The 23,316-nt window shown below is 37.7% G+C and overlaps 2 protein-coding genes across 3 annotated transcripts in view; one reads left to right on the plus strand and one right to left on the minus strand.

Moving 5' to 3' along the window:
* Window positions 1-7,579: 7,579 nt before the first annotated feature.
* RB195_004428 (uncharacterized protein) lies at window positions 7,580-10,411 on the minus strand (the record flags this gene model as incomplete). Its single annotated transcript, XM_064182272.1, has 3 exons — window positions 7,580-7,790; window positions 10,064-10,231; window positions 10,368-10,411. 3 exons carry the CDS (start codon window positions 10,409-10,411, stop codon window positions 7,580-7,582), a joined length of 423 nt encoding a protein of 140 aa, XP_064033539.1.
* Window positions 10,412-15,925: 5,514 nt separating this feature from the next.
* Window positions 15,926-23,316, plus strand: part of RB195_004429 (uncharacterized protein) — a gene marked incomplete at both ends in the record, with an annotated part of 30,790 nt that continues 23,399 nt past the window's right edge. For both annotated transcript variants that reach the window (XM_064182273.1, XM_064182274.1), the window contains one exon: window positions 15,926-16,664. In XM_064182273.1, coding sequence (XP_064033540.1) covers window positions 15,926-16,664 — 739 coding nt within the window. The remainder of the gene's footprint in view (window positions 16,665-23,316) is intronic.

Genomic DNA, 23,316 nt, shown 5'->3' on the forward strand with positions numbered 1-23,316 from the left:
AGAAAACGGGGGACTGTTACTGCATAATAATATGGCATAAATGTGCTTGGCATGATGCCAAAACTATGCATTTTTCATCGCGGATTGCGAAAAAGAAGACAGATAGAAGAGAACTGCATAGGAAATGAAGGGGGAGAAAAATCCACGCTAACTATATCCTTTAAATTATTTCCTTCTAATTAATGAATGAGACGTAGCGCAATTGGTAAGAGATTCGGCTGCACTACGTACGCACAGTCTATGGTTCGAACCCGCCGTGGGCGAACCAAGTTTTTTTTTTCGTATCGATAAATTTGTACCAGACTTGCGCATTAAAAAAAGAGCATAGCATAAACAGATCAAAGTTACTGGTGGAAATAGAGTGTCAAAAATAAATACCAATGTATTGCATTATGTTTTCAAAAAATAAGGTAAATTAAGGTAAAATACCATTGTTTATACTTTAAAAATAAACTTAATCAGTACAAATACCGCTGTATTCTGTATCATTTCCGTTTAAGATACAAATTTTAAATAGAATTTTTAATGTAATGGACTTTTTTTTTCGAATCCTTGTGATTTTATACAAATTTTCTATTTAGAAATTAATTATTTATAAATAAATGATCATAGTAAATTTCGTTCTTTTTTAAATGAGTGATCATAAAAGGTTTTTTCTTGTAATGCGGTTCTACCATAGCAGGTCACCACCGTTTTCTAGAGAATTCGCTGAATTTGATGTCTTGATGTCTAGTCAACGACGATTACATCCTCTTCGGAAAAGTGCATCTAACGTAACGTAAGAACTTTCCCGAAAGCCGAGGATCATCGCTAAATCCTTAAGAGTGTGATATCAATAGTGAAAAACGGAAAAAAATCAGGGCCACAAAGATGGAGCGCTCAATTTTTCGGGCAAAACCTTTCTCATTTGTCATTTCTGAGCGGAAATAATCCTCATATAAGCTAACAGCTACCCAAATTTTGTAAACTGCACCTTAGGGGATTATTTCTACACGCATAATTTTTATTTTGTTATGAGGAATCTCTGGGAAAAGGAATAAATCGGAATTAAATCGAAGCATACTTTTTTTTCTCGTTCCCTAATGAAAAATATGCTATCTCTAACAATTACTTAATTGCAATTCATAACGAGCATTGTAAGAGAAGGGGCGTGGCGGGAACGCTGTGATTGGTTCGGTCAAATTGCTTTCATATCTGCGTTTCACATCACAATAGGACGAATTTTTCCTACAAAAAAAAGAGAACACTTTTTATGGTACAATTCAAATGTAGTAAATTCTCCTTCTCCCTCCATTTTCCTCTCAAAATGTTCCTCCCCGGTCAAGTAATAATATCTGTTCGCATGAAATATTAAAAGTGCAAATTACTGGAAAAAATATTTTTTAGCAAGCTGAGAAAGGGGAAATGGTGACGTCACGATCAAGGATTAGTTTTTGGGAGCGGGTCTAAGCGGTCGCAACCTGCACTTGTTCCTTTTTTTTGTTCTAAATAGCCTTCCTTTCTCTGTTCTTGTGAATCACATTAATTAATTAGGGATTTTGGGATTTTTCCGTAGATTGTTCGTGACATTTGCTCGAAATGTTGAAATTCGTGGAATCTTTCCAAAGGGACCAAAGTTCCCCAATGAAATGATTGCAAAAGTGTGTTATTTTCGAGGCTCGCGACTAATCGTCGTCGAGAAATTTCATGTGGATACGTCTGGATGAGATTAAGACGGTCGAGAACCTTTCTGCTCAAATTTCAGACCAAAACAAACAGAGCTAAATTCGTCATCGTCTGGCGTATTTATGGGTGTTTACCGCCAGAATCCGTGTGTTGATTTAAGGAAAATAACTCATTCGTTACCGGTAGGATTTATGTTGGTTGTGACGAGGTAGAAATTTTATGGGAGTAAAATCCGTACCGTAGAAGTAAACAGTGAAGTTTTTCGGGAAAATAGTAGAGAAACTGCTCCGTAAAGGTGTTGTGAAACGAAGTAGCTGATCCAGAAGGAGTGTGATATTGAAGAGAATCAACCTCCATCCCAGTTTTCAAACATATCAATTTTTTCCCTTCTAAAAAAAACGTCAACCAACTTGCTGTTGTTTTTTTTTCATTAACTTTTCCATTTTTTCCAAAAAAAAATCTCAACAGTTTTTTTAAAGGATATAGTTTTAAAAAGTTTTAAATAAAGGTGGCGAGTACTTTTTCATTTTTGCAGCCAACGCTTCTGCTTTTATGTGATTAAGATTCGGTTTTTTCCTTGTTTTGTGGTTGTCATTAAAACTTTATTTCATTTTTTCGTTATTAGAAAATTCTTGGAAATGTGTCTTGAAAAATTTGTTCTGTGAAAGTGAAATCCACCAAATCCCCTTTCTCGTGTGATTCCCGAATTCATCCGAGCTCCAACATCCAAACCGAGCGTAGACTAAACAAAAACAGCTGCATCGTAAAAAAGCCGTCTTTCTCACTGCGCAAAAACATTGAGTGCGTGAAATTTTATGGGACCCTTTTATGCGCGAGGCAGCAATGCGAGAATGCTAGCCAAAGAGCAAACAGCGCATACGTTTTATGGTTAAAAGAAAAACTGTGAAGTATAGGCTATGACGGGTTTTTTGTGGAATAACTATATCCGATCTCCGATACTCGGATTGGGAAACCTTGAAAAGGCAGAATTTCGGATGTTTTTTGTGTTCGCAAGGGCTTTCGGGACGTTTTGGAAAGGCGAGGAAATTGACCTTATTAAAGAGACAAAGGGCAGAATTTCAGGAAATAAGTTTCAGAAACTTCTTTTGACTTGAAATGAAATGTTTGCATAACCGGTCTGTGCTGCAGAGATTTTCAACGACATTTATCGTAGTGATTTATGGGGACGATGACGACAAAAGACGAAGTTGTCTGGAAAATGAGCAGAATTTTCAAGGACACCGAACTTGGGGATTTAGTGAAATTTAGTCGTTTTTTCTCAAAAAAAGAAAAAACCATAGAAAAACAATTTTATGGCTGATGTATGAGGAGTTCCTTTTTCTTTCTGGAGAAGCGCTGCAGTATTGCTGATTTTGTGCTGCAGTCATATCAATTATTCGTCTAGCATCTCTAGAGAGAGAATGTCATCTTGCATCCGAAAGAAAAATTACCTCATAGTTCCGAAAACAGAAAATATTTTCGTTATCAACAGTGGGATTTTTCAGCGGTTTCTACCATATGATTTTATGAAATGGCGCCATCATTCCGATAATTTTTTTTTTTTCTGGGAATATTAGATTGTCCTGACTGACTTCAGTTTTCGTTTTGCTATCATTCCTTATCAAAAAAAAAGTTGTTTTTTTTCTATGATTTTTTTAAACGTTTTTTTTTGTAATTTGGCATCATATAGAAACAAAAAAACCTTAGAATCTTTTCACTTCCCTGTCATTACTTTTTTTCGGACTCGGATTAGTTCAGCTCTCGTTTCGTCAAAAAAAGGACTTCAGGGTTTTATTTGGCAGTTTTTCAAGTTATCTCTTGAAGCTATTGTTATTGTTATTATTATTATTATTATTATTATAACTTTTATTATTATTATCATTATTATTATTATTATTATTATTATTTATTATTATTATTATTTGATTTATTCTTGAAATTATTTGAAGCTGCTACTTTTTATTAATCCTTGATTTAGCAACTTGGTAACTAGTTATCTCTTAGGAATGGGACCCTTACAGACATCAAATGGACAAATTCCTCACTTTTTTTTAGTGAATAGTTTATTCAAAGAGCAGATTTGAATTTTCTAAAACTACTTTCTATTTTCTTGAACTTTGAAGATCACGTTTGAAATTTTAAAGCTGCTTTTCTACTTCTTTGCGACTCCAGGATTCAAGTATTTTTAACTTTGGACCCGTGAATTGTAAGGAACGTCGAAGAACGAACGAATAAAGTTTTTCTGCAACATTGCACGGCTAATGAGACAGTAAGATGATGATCGGAACCTGTTCGTCGAACTGGTTATCAAGTTGTAAAATCATCGGAGCAGCAGTAAACAGTTTGTAATCTATACATTTCGAATTATAATTAAATCAAACACCACGAGACGCGGGGGACCATGAATTGTAAACAGAAAGGCAGCAACGTCGTCCAGACTTTTTATGGTAGCGGTAAATTAATTTTCGGGGTTTTTTTTTCAGTAAAGAGTTGCCGTGTAAAACCGTGCCATATGGCTGTTAGGACAGAATTTTATGTTACAACCATACGGTCGGTCAGAGGGGAATTGTACTCGGCACCTGTTTTGTGTACGTCTGTGTGTGTGTGTGTGTACGTTTAGTAATGTTATCGATGACGGTAATTTATCGACTGACTGGTGATAAAGTGGTGGCGGACACTTTGGAACCTTTGGGGCAGAAAAACACAGGGGTTTTGAGATTGTTGAAAAAAAAGTGGATTGGTTTGAAATACTTATTTTAGGGGGGAATTTTTCATTGATAACTGGAGTTTTTTTAATGTAAACGATTCTCTTCGAACTATATCCTGTAGTAATTTCCATTTAAGATGGAAATAATATCATTTTTCACGTTTACTTAATTTAATTATTCTGTTTTATTATTTTTTCTCCTTTTATTATATCATTTATCACAAAATTGAGGCAGTTTAGAGACCTGTGCGGACATATAAAGTTTGGGGTGTGAATTACAGGAATGAGCGTGAATGAGCACTCATTTACACCTCCAAAGCTTAATCGTCCGGAAAAATGGCGTAAAAACGACTTTCTTTTTCTTTTTCCTTACTTAGAATGAGGCACGTTAGAACGAGCCTCCCGTTCCGGTCCCATCAGCGAAGAGTTCATTGTTTTTACATGTGAATACTCTGCTGAGGAGACCTCATCGATTTTCGACCGCCGCGCTCGTGGACGCGACGCGTGCACAAGCGTGTAGCGCATTTGACAGAAACAAGCACTATTTCCAACGAAGTTTTCCTTGACGGTATGGAGGAACTGAGCGAACTACGATCGTACACGTGATCTACACCGTGAACTCCAAATTTTTCCGCAGATTTCTCGTGTCCACGTCGGTTTCGTGGTGCGCTGCCTTTAAGACAGCGTATGATGAAAGTGTCGATGTTGGGACCTCTTCACGAATGCGAATAGACGTAGTTCATAAGCATGAACGTGATCGCGCTCAATTTCCCCAAGTGATCCAGAAAAAGGCGTGTGAAACAGCTCTGTGTGATCCTGTGTGCGCAACAATGCAACTTATTACGGCCAATAGTACGAGAACTACTAACCAATAGTACGAGGACCCCAGCTACCCTTCATCTATCCGTAGATTAATATTTCTATTTTCAATATTTAAAATAAGAAAAATTTAATTTTTGATTTTTTTTTAATTATGTGATATACTGCCTTCAAACCGTTTAAATCCTAGGTTTTTCTACAGAGTTTGTATTAGTATCAGGTCCAAAGATGAAGAGTTCAGTCAAACCTTTGCAAATTGATTTCCTCAGGCGAAAACGGGAAAATATGACGTCATCCATGCTGGGCGAGGAAATATGTCGTCATCCAGCATCGATGATGTCATAATCCTCCAAATCTTCATCAAATAAATACATGTAGATCTTCTAAGGGCCACATTCGGATGAACTCCGAGGATTCCATGAATAATGCTCGGGTAGTGAATGGGAATGAGGATTTATGTGTACACCATAAGATAATCCGGATTATTTTGTCTCTTATCCAAGATGAGAAAAGTGGCGGATACCAACGACCTGTGCTGCTTTCGAACATCTTGGATAAGGTGGTTCGGTGAGTTGATGCGAAATTTGCTTAAGGTTCTTTAAACTAAGATTTTTTTATCGTTAGCGGTCCAGTAGGATGACTTAGGACAACTTTTCTGGAATGTTTTGTTGACCTCGAGGGTTTGAAGAAGGAACAGCCAGAGGATTCCGTTTTTTTTCTGGTATTTGTTTGTTTATCTGTTATTTATGAGCTTAAAGGAAGTCTAAAATAAAATATAATAATATACACAGTAAAATATCTAATATATATAAAAATATTTAACATAAAATAATGATAAAATGATAAAATATATAATGTAAAATAATAATAAATAATAATATATGAATATGATACAAAATAATAAATGTAAATGGATGGCGCTAGCGCTGGCGGAAATTGGCCATAATAAATTAAAACCCGTTTTCTTAGCCACCTCCTAATGACGTAATAATTTCTCCAGCGACTTTTCCTCCCCTAAACGCTACGCAAAAAACGCACTGAACCTGTTCTTTTTTTCCCGATTTTTTCTTTCTTTCTTTTTTTCTTCTCGTTCTTTTTTTCCCGCCGATCTTCCACCACCGCCACCACCACCACCTGAACCAGCTCGGTCCGTCCCCTCATGGGTTTTTTTTTTGCGAAATGCGTGTGTGTAAGAAGAGGTTGATGAAGGAGGAGAGCAATCACTAAGAGGGCGGCAGCGGCGGCGACGACGGCAACAGCATGTCGTTGTCGTAGAGCCGAGGCGGTCGTAAACTCAATTGTCCGCGATGTCTCTTTTCGCTCCATTCGTGACGCTAATTGAAACGGCTGTGCTGTGCACACGATGTGTACGTGTGTCCATACGGATGTGTCGCGTTTACTGCGCTCTATGAGCCGTGAGCATAAAATGAGCGAATGCATGACGAAGATGAGCTGTCAGCACCTTTTTTTCTTCAAAAAAAAGGAGAAAACGATCCAATCCTGGACGAACTATATTTAGCTTCTCCAGGACTGAATCCACTATCTATCTTTTTTGATGTTTCACGGACTTTTTTGACGCTCCAATAAAGGTGTGGATATATTTTTATGGGTCGAAGCTTTTTTTTAGAAATAGGAACGAAAATTTTAAAAATTTTTACTCTTTTACTCGTAAAATTCTATTCTGTAGTAGGAAAAGATTCCCTTGTAGCTCTATGTCTGATAGCTATTTTTGAAAAAAAAAACCAGGAACACGTGAACCTATGAGGAATTTCCGATGTGACCTTTCCTAACTGATGAAACTGACGAGAAGTAAAGGTTTCCCTGTACATTACTCTTTCCTCGATTCGAGTAAGTTAACGTTAAATCATATAATGCTGCAAATATTGAAAGATGGATACAGATGGACGAGTTCACGGCGGCGACAGTGTGAAATTTTCACAATTTGCTCTGGTTCTGACTAATCCCCTGATTTTTGGATGCGAGAACTCGTCCGAACATTTTTCTTTTCCTGGATCATTTAAAGCAAATGTGCATAATAGGGTTTGGTACGAATTCGGTTGTAATTTTTTTTTTTGGCCTTAGGTGCTTTAATCTGTTTGGTTCATTGGAATAGTAGAAAATAGCAGTAGAAACATTTTAAATTCATTTTCTAAAAAATTCATCGGAAAAGAAATGAGTCCTCACAATTTTTTTATTGTGACTACTTCTCCATAAGTAATTCTTCAATTATCCTAATTTATGTTTCTAGGATCATCTGAAATTTTTCTTTTCTGAGAATTCCATTTGAAAATCTTTTCCACTTTCTCGACTTTTCTGGATTTCTTCGAGGTGGATTTAGAATTTTCTTCTTATTAGTTTGAGATTAAGTTAATTGAACTATCTACAGAACTATCCACAAACGGTGAAATGAAGAAAAGAAAAACGGAAAAAAGAAGGGAATGCACCGAAATCAGAGAGAAAAAACTCTTTTTTTATCGTTTCTTTCCTTCTTCCGCCAAGTTGTGTCCCATTCGTCCGTATTTCCTCATCGCTCCCTCCTTCCATCATTCGGCCGTTAATGGTGCATACGGATGACAGCAGCAACCAATCGTATAGTTTTCTGGGCAATTGTGAAATGATTTATGGTGGAGATCAAACGCGTTTTGAAGGAATGCAGGAATTATTCTCCGTTTTTCCCCCGAAATGTTTTATACTGCATTCATACCGTATGGATACATAGATACTGGATCCATATACTGTCATAATTACACCAAAGGCACAATTGTTCTCGAAAATTCGCGCATAACTGCTGCCATTGCAGCAGGTTTAACATCCGCGTCCCATTTCTACATATGTACCTCTGTTTTATTATCATTCACACCTCCCTCACTCACCTCTTTCTCTTCTCTCCTTTTCACACACTTTTTTTTATGACACAACTGTCGCGGTAGTTAACGGGATTTTCAGGTGGAAAGTGGAGGTTTAAAATGATTTCACTCATCAAAACGCTCAAAGACCCACTCAAAAAAAAGAGAGCATGAAAAAGATATACATCTTCACTGGGAAATATTCATTCTTGACGCCCCCATTTATGTTTCTATGAATTTTCGAGAAGAAAAGGTCCTCTGAGAGGTTTTATCACCTCTCCACCGCTACTTTTTACATGTACGTATATACTTTTTCCCTATGGGACTGTCGTGGATTTTTCGTATTGTAGAATGCTAATTAATCAAGTATTCCCTGGGCTCCTGGAAAAACTCCTGATTTATCGACGAAAGGGCGAGGAGAGGGAGACCACCCGAGAAAAATGTTTTGATAGATGGATAGGATTTTTCTTTGTATGGAACCGATGGGGAATGGGCGAAGCAGCTGGGTCCCATTGGGTTCAGATAGGGTTTTCCATTCGTATGGAAATGTCGGTGAGAAATTTCTTGGAGTTGGGTCCCACTGGGATGACTATTATAACAAACATACATATTATATTACCTTGATCACTTTGACTCCGGTTGTTCGTCGATTTGCTCGGGCATTCGCCAATAATACTTCAATTTTTTGATACATTTTATTATTATTTATTTTATTATCTATTTATTTTTTATTATTTTATTTTTATACATTATTTTATACAGATGTTAATATTTAATGTATAATTGCATATGTATTATAGTAGATATTTAATACACTTATAATTTTAATATTTATGTATAATTATTTTTATTTATTGCCTTGTTATTTATTTATTTATTTTTGTCTATAATTGTGTTCATATATACTAATACTTACACTCTAAGAATATTCTATTCCTAATATTATTTTTGGATTTATTATTATTATTTACTAATTTTTGAATTTTCGAATTTATTTATTTTCTATTATTATTTATTATATTTGGACGGAACAATAAAATATATATTAAGTTGTTCCATATGTTTTTTCACGCGGTAGTCTATGATTTAATTCACAAACACCTGAGTCCTAGGCGTAAAAAAATCAATAATCGATCGAGTCGATGGACGAAGATTATTGATTACTTTGCTGACTATATCGCTGATTGGACTATTTTTATTGTTATTATATTGTTTATTTATTGTTATTATATTGTTTATTGTTACTATATTGTTTATTTATTGGGAAAAAAATCGAAAATATCCGAAAAGTACAGAGGAAACCTGTGGTAGAATCTAGTATTAGTGAAATTCCCGTCGAACGACGATATTCGCTCCGAGAATAGCGTGAATTCTGATGAAGTAGGGTAAGCCACGCCCACCTCGACGACTCCGAACAGTGGTGATATGCGCTCTTCAATGGGTCCCCTATGTATGTTGTTTGTTTGTTGAGAGAATCGGCAACTTGCATAACGGGTTTTAGTCAATATCCCATAGAAAAACATCCGAAAAATGCGGTTTTCTCCAGTATTCTCGCGAACATATGCACGGAAAGAGAATCATTTTGTGGAAAGAGCGCTGTTTTATGGATTCGAGACCATCTGAAAGGTGTTTTTTCCTCGTTTTATGATGAGTTTTGTGGTTAGAAAGGCGACGAGCAGAAGAAGGAGAGAAATCGAACACGAATTTTGTTCTATATGTCTATAGGAAGAATTTTTAGCAACAAATAATTAGGTTGCACTTTACAGCTAGAGTCGAAATTGAGCTGAATTGGCAGAGGAAGAGAAGGTTCGGGATAATTTTTTTTCTGGAAGAAATGGTGCAAAAATAGAATAATCATCTTTTCTCTTTCGTTTTCTATAACTTTCCCGGATATTTTCAATGGGACCCTTTGTCATTTAAGGGGACCGTTATCCTTTCGTTATCTATTTATCTATTTATCTATTTATTTATATTTTTGATGAAATTTTATTAATGCAATGAAAAATAAACTTTTTCGAGCGCTAACCTCATAAGCAGTGCCTCCCGGTCCTCGATCCATTGCTGGATGTGCTGAATCCTCCGGATCACTTCAATACAACACAAGAAAACGATTTCACATCTGCTTGAATTTTCATCTCTGCTGAACGCCGTGCATGTGCTGCGGTTGAACCGATATGCGCTGCTGATTTTTCCCCTAAAAAATTCATATTCATTTAGGTAAAACTCCTCTTTTTTCACATCAAGTGCATATCTCTCGAGGGATTTCAAGTTCCACTCAAAGACTAGGTGGAATTATATTACCTATATTATACTTATATTATGTTACTTACGAAAAAATGTCATAGAAATAATATTTGATATACCAAGAGAGCATAAATGTCTGAAATTTCACCACTACATATTTTCCCTTGCCCCGGGAGCCGTTTGAAGTAGTTTTAGTCGAAAAAAAGAAGAGAACTCCTTAACCTAATGGATTCTATTGATTCTCGTATCTCATTTCTTGGATTCGTGGAGTCGTTGCACACAAACAAACAATTTTGAATTGAAAGTGGTGAAGTCTTGAAAGAGCGGCGAGAGAGAGAGGGGAAAAAACGAGAGTGAGAGGGAGAGAGAGAAAGAGGAAAATAGGAGCGAGAATAGTGAGGAGTTCAGTTCAGGTGAGGAACTCGCCGTTATGATCGCACTTGAGAGGCGCGGAACAACGTGTGTTCTACTGAAATCCACGAAAAAACGAAACCGAGCACATTGTGAATGAGCTCCTCCTATTCGTGAGGATTTTTCCAGAATAAAATGAAATGTGCTGCGAATTTTCCCTGCCGAAACCCCTCCACATATATTATTCCTACGTATTTTATTGTATGTGTGTGTGTTTTTTTTTCTTTCGGGCACCAACACAGCTTCAACGAACACAATTTTCCGTAGAGGAAATTGAATTGAGGCCGAAGCGGTCGAATACAAAGCAGATCTGGCCTAACCTCACTTCGCTTGCCAAGAGAACCTTGATGCGCTGTGATTGGATGAGGTTCTGTGGGTTAAGCGCGACGACAAGGTGGTCCTGCAACGAATTCTGGACACACAGTCGTAGTGATAAAAGCGTGTATTTATGCGTGCGGCACAAAAAAAGTGGTAAGATTTCAAGAATATTCCACTTTTCCCGTCTGGTGAAAAGACTGGCGACTTGTTTCCGGGCAAATCCAAGAAAAAAGCGGGAAGAAACGTCCAGAAATTCACTGCTCAACATACATTTATTTAGGAAATTTAGTGATGACAAGCGCAAACCAGACAGGTTGTCCCATTGAAGGATTTAAAGGACGTCAGTGGAAAAAGAAAATTCGATGGATGGGAAAAAATGTGCATTTATCCTTCCTTTTAATTACAAATGGCCACTTCCTTTAGTTTTCGGGCTTCAAAATTTTTGGGGCAGTTTTTTTCTGTTTTTTTTTCTTTTGCTGATGACAATTGAATGAAGTGTGTGAAAGTCTTCGGACGAATTTCTCCTAGGTCCTGTCTGTTTTTTTTTTCTCCTAACGGGTTTAAAAGCAATAAAAATCCAGTTTATTCGATGACTCTTTAATTGTAGACGAGAGTTTTTAAGCGCTTAGAAAATAATTTATGATGTTGTTTGTCGGATAATTGAGCAATTCACTCGATCCATTTGTTCGTTGAGCAGAAGACGATTATTTGAAGAACTCATAAAATCTGCATATCATCATCGAGGTGATTTCACCGAGGTTTATGTGAATGAAATAAGTGTGCTGTCGACTCCATTTCCCTCCGTGCCTTCGCGGCCAAGAATGAATAATTTTTTTTTTCGAATTCTTGCAAACTTGCGTTACATGTTGATATACACTCACATTTATACAGTATGCTGGGAATTTACATATAAAAGTACATAGAAATTCTCATATATGAAATTTTTAATCATTTCCCAGTGGAGTACAGGATAATTCATCATTAACCGATGTAAATATTTAATATTTTAATGGAAAATTCGACTTATTCTTATTTATTCATCTATTTATTTTATTTATTTCGTTAGTTTAATGAGGGGTTTTGTTGAATAGAAATTGTTTTGTTGTATTTATTAGTCAAAAAAAATAAAAATCAAAAATTAAAAAGTATATAAGTATGAGGCGGATTTTCTGAAAAACTATTCACGTGTTAGCCTAGAAACGTAATTTGCATCCTGAAAATTATGATATTTTCAGGGGAATTCCCCTCCCCAAAAAAAAAATTACTTGAACAAAGTCCTCCAATCCTCCAATGACTGCGACTCGTTCCGTCCATCAATCCGATCTTAAGATGCTGCTGCCCCCGAATCCATCATGAATATAGCCTGCCATTCCTGGAACTAATAAATGTGGAACGATTACAAGACAAATTCGACAGTAGATGAGAATGAATTCGCTTTATTGGTTCGGTTTAGAGCCGAAAACCCAACGGGAAATGCCGAAATCCACCCTGAATAAACCGAGGAAATTTTCACCGTTTACTGTATTTTTTTAGCGTTTTCTTGCTCCCGTCATTGGTGGAGTGAACTCAAAGCGCAATTACGTTAACATCGCCGAGAAATCGTATTAAAATTCCCAAGTACACAAGCGATCCTATTAGATTGTTGCTTTTCTAGAGGTCATCGAGGTTACAGTATGCCATTTTCCTCAGGGAAGTCAGAGTTTTGTTAGAAAATGCATAGATGGATTAGATGCTATAGAGGATTTGGAACCGGCTAAATAACTGCGTTTTATAGGAGTAGGAAAAATATGTTTCACGCTGATTTTTCGTCTTTGATCGTGACGAGAGAAATCATCGCAGAAATCCCGAGAATTTCACTTTGAAAACAGAAAAAAGAACATAAACTTGACACTAATCTTAATTTCATGGTTGATGGCATGTGAATAAGAAGTAACTAGGCAAATTTTGAACGGTAAATTCACAAAATTTGATCAGGGTTTGTGGATAAATTCTATAGTAGTTTTCTAGTCGATTTCTGCACTATTTTCCGGGGAAAAAAATGACAAAAGTCAGTTTTACCTGAGCTTCTCCATCACTAAGACGATTCCGCTACGATTCTTACATATTTTTTTTTTTTAAATTCATAATTGTATTTAAACTTTGAAAATTCACTAGTGACTAATTTATTCATTTATTTATTTTTTTATAGGTTATAAACTAAATTATTAAAATTCGATAATGATGTAAAAATTATCGACTCGACCAGTTTTGTATCGTCGTCATTTGAAGCCGAATAAAGTTCGAATAAAATTACTTTGAAAATTTTAAAAAATTTAAAAAGAATTCCCTACAATTCCTGTGAATGTGTGGATTGAGCGTCAGAGAATTGCGGCCGGCCACCACCACCACCACCACCACCACGAGAACGAAGTTAAATGAAAACGCCATTTATTATTTTCCCTTCTCCCTTCTTTAATTAATGACTTGAGGCCGCCCATTCTCAACTGTTCACATCTAAAGTCCACATTTATATAGGATGAATAATGTTGGTTGCACGGATAGAAAACCAAAAAGTTGAGAAGATTTATGTTAAACTTTGATGGAAAATACAACAGAAATAATGATTTATGGAGGAGAAAATCCTTTAGAAGAGGAGAACATACCGAATTTGAATGAGGTCTCACGGGGAAATCAGTGATGAATTCGTGGTGGATGGTCTCCGGAGGGAACAATGAAATGAAATTCTATTTATAATGCGAACAGGGGCGGAGACCTCTTTCGAAGAACTTTTTTTTTCGTTACGTATGGAAGTGCAAGAAATTTATAATTCGAACTTATATACATGTTTTCATGCGATCAGAAGAACCTTGCCACCTAACAAGGTCCTAAAATCCATAATATAAGAGATTTATAGCATTTTTCCTTTTTTTTTCGTTAATTTCATTCCTGAAGAAAGGAAAGGAGGGGTGAAGTATGGAATTTGGAGATGACAGGGAACTGGGAAATTTATGAAATTCATTTTTACAAGAAGCGTTCTGCCTGGGTACGCGTATTTATTTGTTTTCACTTTTTCACGTAGTCTTTCTTATTTTTTGAGAAAACAAATAAAATAAATATTATGATTTTGGATATAAAAAGCAGAACATTGACATTGCCAAAAAAAAAATTATGGATTCTCCTCCTTCTTTTTGATAGAAATAAAATATTTTACTTTATTTTAATTTCACTTCGAAAAAGAAACGGCACGGAAATTAGTTTGTGTTCTCGGTGAATATCAGGAGTTCATCGTGTTTGGGAGTAGTTTTATCCTCAGAGAGATAAGGGAGAAAAAATACGAGGATATGAAATGTCAGGGATTTCGCCAGAACAACCATTAATCAAATTGAGTAACAGCGAATACGAAGCCGAGGATTCGTGAAAAAAGCACCCGCCGAACTTTGCTTTAACCCTGATTGGCATTCGGTCGTAACGCGAAAAACAACGACCTCATAGTACGTAAAATGACGTGAACGAAAGAGGTGGCGGATTACAAGAGAAATGGCTGCCCGATGTCCTGTTTACCTCTCCTGCGGCGGTCGACGATGACAAGCCCGAGATGCGTCGTCGTCGGCCGTCGTCGTCGTCGTCGTCGTCGTAATTGGATTCGCACGACTGCATCGTTCATCCATGGTCGTGCATTCATTTGTCGACGGACGACACCGACCACTTTGCTGTCAAACTAAAAGTAGATGTGGAAATGTAACATCTGTCCGTGAAACTTTTTTCCCGATTTGAATTCCTCCTGGATAAATGAGAAATTTCGTCCAATAAGACGGGAATGGAGATGAAAAAAAAAGCGTATTGACTAAGATGGATAAGCAGCAAATTCGTCGAAGAAGTATGAGAGAAGCTTGTTTTTCGTAAAATTAATCTTCACATTCCCACAAAGGACAAAGAAATTCTTGCGATCCATTAATGAAATGTACCGTAATACAGTGTCATAATCGTCTTTTTTTTTTCTTCATCTCAGAATTTCTCTTCTTTTGAATATAAAGAGCCTTTTAAAAAAGCAAGTTCTGTAATTGCTTGGTGAAAAAAAATGACAAATGAAATTTCCAAGTTATTATAGATTCTGGGAATTTTCTGAAGTTGCAGCATTCAAGTAGTGTCCGGAAATCAACGGATTTGATGTGAAAATTAGGAAATTTTTTTAAAATGTTCGTTAATGAAATGTTGCCGCAGGGGATTTGTTTTTTTTTTCTAGCGTTAAATTCGCACGTTTTACAAAATGATTACATACATGGTTCGGCGGAGAGAAATCGTTAATTTTTCATCGTTTTCTTGTCAAATAGATGATCAAAGCTCTTTTAAAATATATTTTGTTGATTTCCATGATCACCTGGACTTCTTGTTGGAATATTTTGTTTGCAATGAAAGTGAGGACTCATCTGACACCTGGTCAGGTGACGTCTGGAGCTTTTTTCATCGCATATAACAGATAAATAAGTGTAAAAGCCGAACTGAACGCGAGCGGATCCGCTTAGAACCCACGGTGACGTGATGAAAATACGAAGTTGGTGGTGGATTTGCTGATGTCCCCCGAGTGCTCGTGCAAAGTGTCCAGCGCTCTACACATCAAGTATGAGTAGTGTCTGAAATGGATCCGAACAACACGAAAACATCCATAGAGACGCGAAATGGCCGGCCGCACGGCTGCCAGTCGCTGGTGACGACGGCGTCCGACGACCAGCAGCGTTCCTTTTCCCTTCGGCGCCGGGATGCTCGGTGGGGGCGTGGCCGACGAAGAGGGTGGCTTGCGGCTCGGCGGCTGGCAGTGACGACGCGGCCTCGTCCGCATACACGCAGCCGCCAAAAGCCCTTCTATCCGTGTGTGCGTGCGAAGCTTCTCCGATGATCTACGGATCATGATCAACGATCCGAATTCGCTAACGGAACCATGATCTATGATTTTCCGCTTCTAATCCTCTGTTATTTCTTCGCGCAGCTCCTCCATCCGATAACCGCACAGTATTCCCCTCGTCTACCGATCGATATCGTGGTCGGATTACCGATAGATGAAGGACATATATTCAAGAATCCGTTCAAGCTAACGTTACCGAAAAGTCAGCCGGTATTCGATGTGGCTGTGGAAGATGTCTACTATAAGCATCGTCTTATGCCGCCAGGTTCGCTGCGTGTCGTCTACGAAGACACACAACTTAGCGACGCAATCGCTCCACAACGAATGGTCGAACATTACTGTAATCGATCGGTGGACGCAGTTATGGGTATGGCGTACGTGTATGCGTTGGCGCCTGTGGCGCGAATGTCCGCCTTCTGGTTCGGCGGTGTACCAGTGTTCACCACCACCGGTTTGGTGGATGAGTTAGGCGATCGGAAAGAGTTCCCGTTGCTTACAAGAATGATGGGCACGTATAAGACGTTAGCAAATTTAATGTATGAAATTGCACGATCACAAGGATGGCATCATTTTTATTTTATTTTTAATGATGAAGCTGGTATCGAAGGCGGTAAAGGATTACCACGCTCCGAATGCTATTTTTCACTTTATGCGATACGAAATCGTATACAAAAAGAAAAGGATATTATTTGGCATGTGGATATGTTCTCGACAAGAAATGCAAGTCGTCGAAAATACGGGGATTTACTGAAGAAGGTGTCAATGTCAAGTAATAGTGAGTTTTTGTGGATGTGTTCTTGCACTTCTTCCTGGCTAATTTCTTCGTTCTTTTTCGTTTTCCTTTTCACTTCTCTGCTGGTCTGTGTACACGAATACTTCACGGATCTACATAGAGTTTTGAGCCTGCTACTTATCGACTGCTCTCTGCATCCGCTATGCGAAAGAATAAGTTAACGGCGAGCGCATGCTTTATGACTCGATTACGTACCGTATTTATTGATTTTTCTTCAACGTTAATGCATAATTTTTCCCTATTAACTTCATAAAATATGTTCTTTTGAAGTCATCTATTTAATAAGTCATATCACTTCATCTCTTTTTTTTCCCGAAATTTTAAATCCTTAAAGTCAACTTTTGGGTCGAATAGAAAACATGACAAGAAATTAAGTAAAATTATAGGCTTAGAACGTGGTTATACAGTTTTTCGTAACGTCGCTGCAACGTTTCTTTTTCTTCGGATTTTCCCCTTTTGTTTCCTTTGAGTCGTACGAGCTGTCGCCGCGTTTTTTTTTTCTTCCCAAAAACCGTCTTAAATAAATTGTAGTTTTGATGAACGACATGCGCTTTTGCGCCGTATAGAGCGCTTTTTTTTCCTTCACGTACGTTCAATAATAAACCCTATGGCTTAGTGGGAAATTCCACTTGCCTTCTCTTCGTTTTTCTTTCTCGACTCGTGCTATTCATTGAATTTTTTCCGCCGCCGCTCGCCCGCTTCTCCACCATTCCTGGATTAATGCATATTTCTCTGCAGGATTTTTTCTTTCTCAGGGAAATGCGCCCTATTATGGATTCTTCTTCGGTTATTTTTAAAAGTGACAAATTTCTGTATCTGAGCAGCTGCGTGGAAATATCCTATGTGCATTTTTTTCGTGGAATAATTTTCCCATCAATCACGTCTGCATATATCCGACTAGTTTACTGCTGCATTTTGCTTCGGCCTTTCCGCCATCGAACTCGCTTTTCTCGAGTAAATAAATAAGTAAATATACATTTAATACATAAATACGTCATCTTAGTAATATGATAATATGGATAATTCTGAATAATATAGATGTTTAGTGAACATATATACATGTCACAAGTAAATCTGCCGTTTTTTTTTAAAGAAATGATTTTTTCATTTACGCATTTCCCAATGTAGATTCGTGGGGTTGGGTTGATTTTGTAGAGGTTTTAAGTTTTATTTTATTAATTGATGAACTATTTTTTTGTGAAGGATTTCTGCAAAAAAAGCAAAATTGCAAACAGTGCACGCACCCTCCCTTTTTTCCCCCTCCGGCTCACGAAATCGAAAAATGAATGCTAAACGATTCAAACATGCCCCGGTCACGGTAAAAAAGTGTGTTGGACAATCTTGGCTTCTGCTTCCATTTGACAATCGTCGAAGTTGCAATCTCTTTATGCAAAGATTCAAGGAAGGTCGAATTTTTACGATTCAAACACGAATTGAAACGCGGGAGGTCGGGGCGATAGTGCGGTCGTCGGTGCAGAACTAACACATGCAACATTTCCCGCGCTTGATATTATTGCAAAATGTCAGTCATCAGCGTCCCGTCCCGAAATGGACGGGGCTTATTGGCCTACGTCTTAGTGCGGCGTAGCATCGAATCATCGGGGGATACATCGGCCGAGGGGAAGCTGGAGAGAGCGACGTTGGATGATGTTCAGTTCAGACGACGTGCCGATGACCGTCGTGTCTCAGCTAACGGCGTTGTTGAAGAGCCTGATTACGCGTCGTCGACATTTCCGCAATCAACGCGCTGCGCTGATGGTGGCGGCGGCAACGTCGAGTGTCGCATTACGCTAGTAATGTAGCGCTTTAGCACAGCGATCATCATTTTGTAACGGGGAACATTGAACGTTGAGGGGACCTTGGGACCTTTGCACGAATCAAGTATAGACCTGAGGACACATTTCTCGATGGTTTGAAATGGTATACGTGAAAATACATATTATGAACAATAGCTTCCTCACTAATTTCTTCAATTCTCTGCCACATCTCTTCCCAATTCTTCGGAGAAATTCTTTTTCTGCTTTTTTTTCTACTCGAGCATAGAGCTTGACTTGGATGTGATCCCTCTTATCTTTACAATTTATAAACCTCTTTAATCCTCAAATAATCATCTTCTAAGACTTTAAACCAGAAAATACGAAGGAAAACTACCGTGCGTTCATGTTTGCAACGCAGGTTAATCAATTAACTTTTGCATGAATGTCGTCATTGTGCAGTAAGATTAGATGTAATATCTTCTTTCCCATGCGGGCGTTTTTCCCCGTATCCATGACGTTTGTGTTGAAAATAATCAACATTACTATAACTTCATTCAATAGAATTACACTACAGTACACCTTATCTTTAAACGAGATTTCTGTCAGGAATAATTACGTTACGCCTTTGGCTTTTGTTGCACTTTTTGCCGGACTGCTTCTCCTCCTCCATCGACTCAAGTCAACAGTGGGAGGCGCAGAATTGGATGCAGATATTTTAAGGAGATCTCATAGAAATACCCAATACCTAATTTTTGTGAAATTAGGAATGAGAACCCAAAGATGCATTTCCACCCACATTCATTTTCTGGATGAAAACCCATGCTGGGGACAATCGCCCTTGACCAATCTTCACTTCCAATTCTCTGGCTGACGTTTCCTAACAATTCTCGTCCCTTCTAATCCCGAATTCCCTGATTTTTCTTTTCATTTGCACCTACGGCAAAACATAAAAAATTACTATGTCTTCTTTTTTTTTGCTCTGATCACGGATACAGTAGAAATTTTTCATGGCAACATTGATTTCTTTCTATTTTTTTTTCCTTTGGCTTCGATATTGGTGAGAAATCCAAGTAGAAGATAGATCCACGTTGTGACTTCGAGACGGTTCTACTCGAGAATAACGGCTATAAATTGGAATTGGCTGCATTCCTGATTTTGGGAACTAACATTTCAGAAAGGTTTGTCCAGGCAGTTTGGAAATTTTTCGCCTATATTGGTGCTAAATGCCTTACTCGAGTTTGTTTTTTTTTTCATGATGCCTGATTCTTTGTTGGTATTTTCTGCATCTATGTGAATGCAGTTAAACGACTGCTGTTGAAATTTTCTGCTATACATGGGGGAAAACAGGAAACGCTAGCCATGTTCTCTCACATTCCAGCGAGTTCTTAGCGATTTGTGTGCGCCATTAATTGGAATCCAGCGAGAAATATCGATTTCTTCGACATTTCCAAAATGTAGCCGATCAAAAATTGCACCTTTGCTGATGATGTATGGAGAAGCCGATGAAATTGTGGCACAATTTTCGCTTAAGTGTTCACGGGCTACGCAAACATGTTTGTTCGCATGTCCGTACTGATTTGAAAAAAAAGGAACCTCGCACCTTGATAGATCAAAAAATTGGACACTTCCCACCATAGAAGAGTTGTCAGATTGCGATTTCTTGAAGATATCTTTTTTTAATCGCTTTCGTAAGTATTATTCTCCGATAATACTTGTTTATGTGAATTGCGTATGGTTATAAAATTCGCATCCAATGGGAAAAATGATAACAAACATCAATAAATGGCCATATTCAATTATCAATATCCAGTTATTTCGATGATCAGACGATGTTAATCTTTTCAATGAGGATTTCTTGGAGTTATCTACTTCTTCGTGTACATACGGCAAACAAGTTCACTAGGGATATCGTTCGAGAAATGGATCGTCCATTCATCACTGTTCTTCCTGGAATTTGTTTGGCGCTAATGACGTTTTCTTTTTTGTTCCATAGGCTCAGCTGGCTCTAGAGCAGCTTTGTCTAATCATCGTCTCAACAGACATTGTTGATGTGCAACTGGATATGTTCTGGGTCCCCCGTCCTCTCCGCATCCGCTTGTTATCGTCGCCGATCCGTCAGCGCACGCAATTAACGCCTTCTTCTAATTATGTTTGGCCGAGCATACATAAAGCGCTCATGCTTAGCAGAATGAGCTTCGCGTCATTGGTGTAAGCGGCCAGGAGCTTAGTTCTGCCGGCACGAGCACAACGAAAAATGGGTGCTTGGCGCGCGAAAATTTTCGTACTTATAATTTCTGTGAAACAGGATATTTTTTCTAAACATTAGAAATTCCTAACAAAGTGATCTTTCTTTCAAATTAACGTAAAAAAAATACTAGAAACTTCTGCGAATGTCGTATCCATTAACGAACGGACCAATATGGTTCGCTTAGCTGTTATTTTCACCCTCAAAAATGACTGAGACGCTTGATATTTCCAAAGAGCAACGGTGAGAAAACTATGAAGCTTCGATTCGTAAAGGATCCACTGGGTTCAAACAACCTTTAAGGATCATGCTGTTATTATTGATTTGGAAAAATAAATAAACGTACTAAATCTCTTGAACATTCATATTTTATCTCGTATGTCCATCGCATTAGCAAAGAAGCACGTAGTTAAGCTTGTGCATATACAGTGAATACTAATGAATACTTCCGGGCAGGACCAATGTATTTCCCATCGGGCTAGCCTGCTACCATCTGTAATTTACTTAATTATTCATGTCCAACCCTTTGGGCCAAATCTCCCTCCGAGCAGTCTATCACGAAAAGAAATGCATTTGGTCTAATTAAAAGGATTTCTGTGGATTTGTGTGTTTGGGGTGAAATTCGTCTTTGTATTTAGATTACAGAGATTCAGGGGGACAGAAGGTTTCAGTTTTGAGAGGCTGGGCTTTTCTTCTTGCGGACCCATTCATCATCAAGTTTACTTTGAATAGTGTTTGTAATGACAATTGATTCCTAAAGTTCAGTATAGGTGGTACCAGTGGATGCCATCATAATTATCCAAAATAAATGTAGTGATGGATGAGACCAAATGTCCACAAATCACACGAAAAGTCAGCTGTTCGGCAAGTACTAGGTGGTGCTGGAAGAGTTTCTTTAAGTCCCCGTAAGCTGCTGCATTCCAGTGATGAAAGATGTTATTTTGCATATGTTTTTTTTCTGAAAGGAATGTCTCATCTAATGCACTTTCTCTCTTTTTTTTTGACGTGGGAAAATGTCTACAGTAACTGATTTTCAATGCAGGAATGCACTATTATTTAAGAAGTATTCATAGATGACCCCATCACACATTACTTTCTAAGCGAAATGAGACCATAGGTGCGAGATAAACATTAGCTCCTACGGCACACCTATCATAATTCAACCGTATCCATGAGGTAATATGTCTGAATGCCTGACAACGCGAAAACCGAATCCAGTAAATAAATCATGATGTGGGTGACGACTGAGTATATGACCCCGGAAAAAATACTAAGACGTCACGGATAGGGGAAGAAATAAGATCATGTATTTGTACCGTTGATTGGCGAAATGAGACGAACTTTTAAAAACTGATTTCAAACAGAAAACTGGGTTCAAGGTACGTTTCGCTGCTATCTCGGCCCGTGTCCATATAATCTTTTCTATGACGTGATCTCGAATTTTCTACTCATACGAGCAGACCTCTCCTTCATAAATAAAACAGCCAAAAATCTGACAGCAGCAGCAGCAGAAGTCTGGCGCTCGTATCGACTCGCCGTCGGCAGCAACGGCTTACCTTCCGGTGGGGCAGCACATTATTTGCTGGAAGTGCAGAGTTTTCTGCCTTCCTACCGTAATTTCTGACCGCATTCGTCAATTTTTAAATAATTGACGACGATTCTGTAATGTAAAAAAAGCAACTTTCTCGTAACTTCACATCACGAATACTTTTTAATTATTTTATATATTTATTATTTATTTATATTTTGATAGGTGCTAAAGATATAAAACAAATTTTTGTCGATGGTGATGTGAAGCAGTTCGGTGTGGGTTAAAATAGTTTTAAAAAGAGGCAAAGCGGTTGTTAAGCATGGGTTTTAAAATGACTTCAATTGATTCCTATGTTTTTTTGTTGGGTTTGAAATATCTGAAAAGTTAAGTGATCTGAATAGTTGGAAAAGTCAGAAAGTCAGAAATGAACTGCTCTCCCTCCCATAAAAGGAAAAGAGCAGTTCATTTCTGACCTAGGAACATATCCTTGAAGCACATAGCAGAACTTTTATTTATTTCTGAAAAAAAAAAAACAGCAAATCATCCCTGCATTTTCCTCTTCTCATCATATGTAAATTCTTTAAATTCAATCACAGAAAGAAATCCACATAATATTGAGGAGTTAATAGGAAAAATGTTGTAAAATACATCGTTAACATTTGCCAATCAGGTCACCTGTGTCACCTGACAACGACCACCTCTTTAACCTTAGCCTTGAAATTTCGCTAGTCGTTATATTTGACAACAGAGAGGATTCTAAAAAACCACATCGGTAAAAAAGAACAACGGCACGTACTGAATTTGTAATGTTCACTTCATGAAAATTTAATAATAGCTCACTTTCTGGAAAAAAAAACATGCGAGGAATACGATATCTATATGTATACATACGTTAATCATATATTCTATTTTCCAATTCATTCCACTCAAAATATGCAAGAAAATTCTCGATGTGAAGTTTTGCACGCAATAAATTGAAGGAGCATATGAGATTATGGGGAAAGTGCTACAAATTTTAAGATTTTCAAGGCTAGCTCTAGTTGCTCGCCTTCTACAACAGCTATGAGCCTTTCTCCACTTTCTCCCTCTCTATTTTTCTCT

The sequence above is a fragment of the Necator americanus genome, chromosome I, assembly GCF_031761385.1.
Source record: "Necator americanus strain Aroian chromosome I, whole genome shotgun sequence".
Lineage (NCBI taxonomy): Eukaryota > Metazoa > Nematoda > Chromadorea > Rhabditida > Ancylostomatidae > Necator > Necator americanus.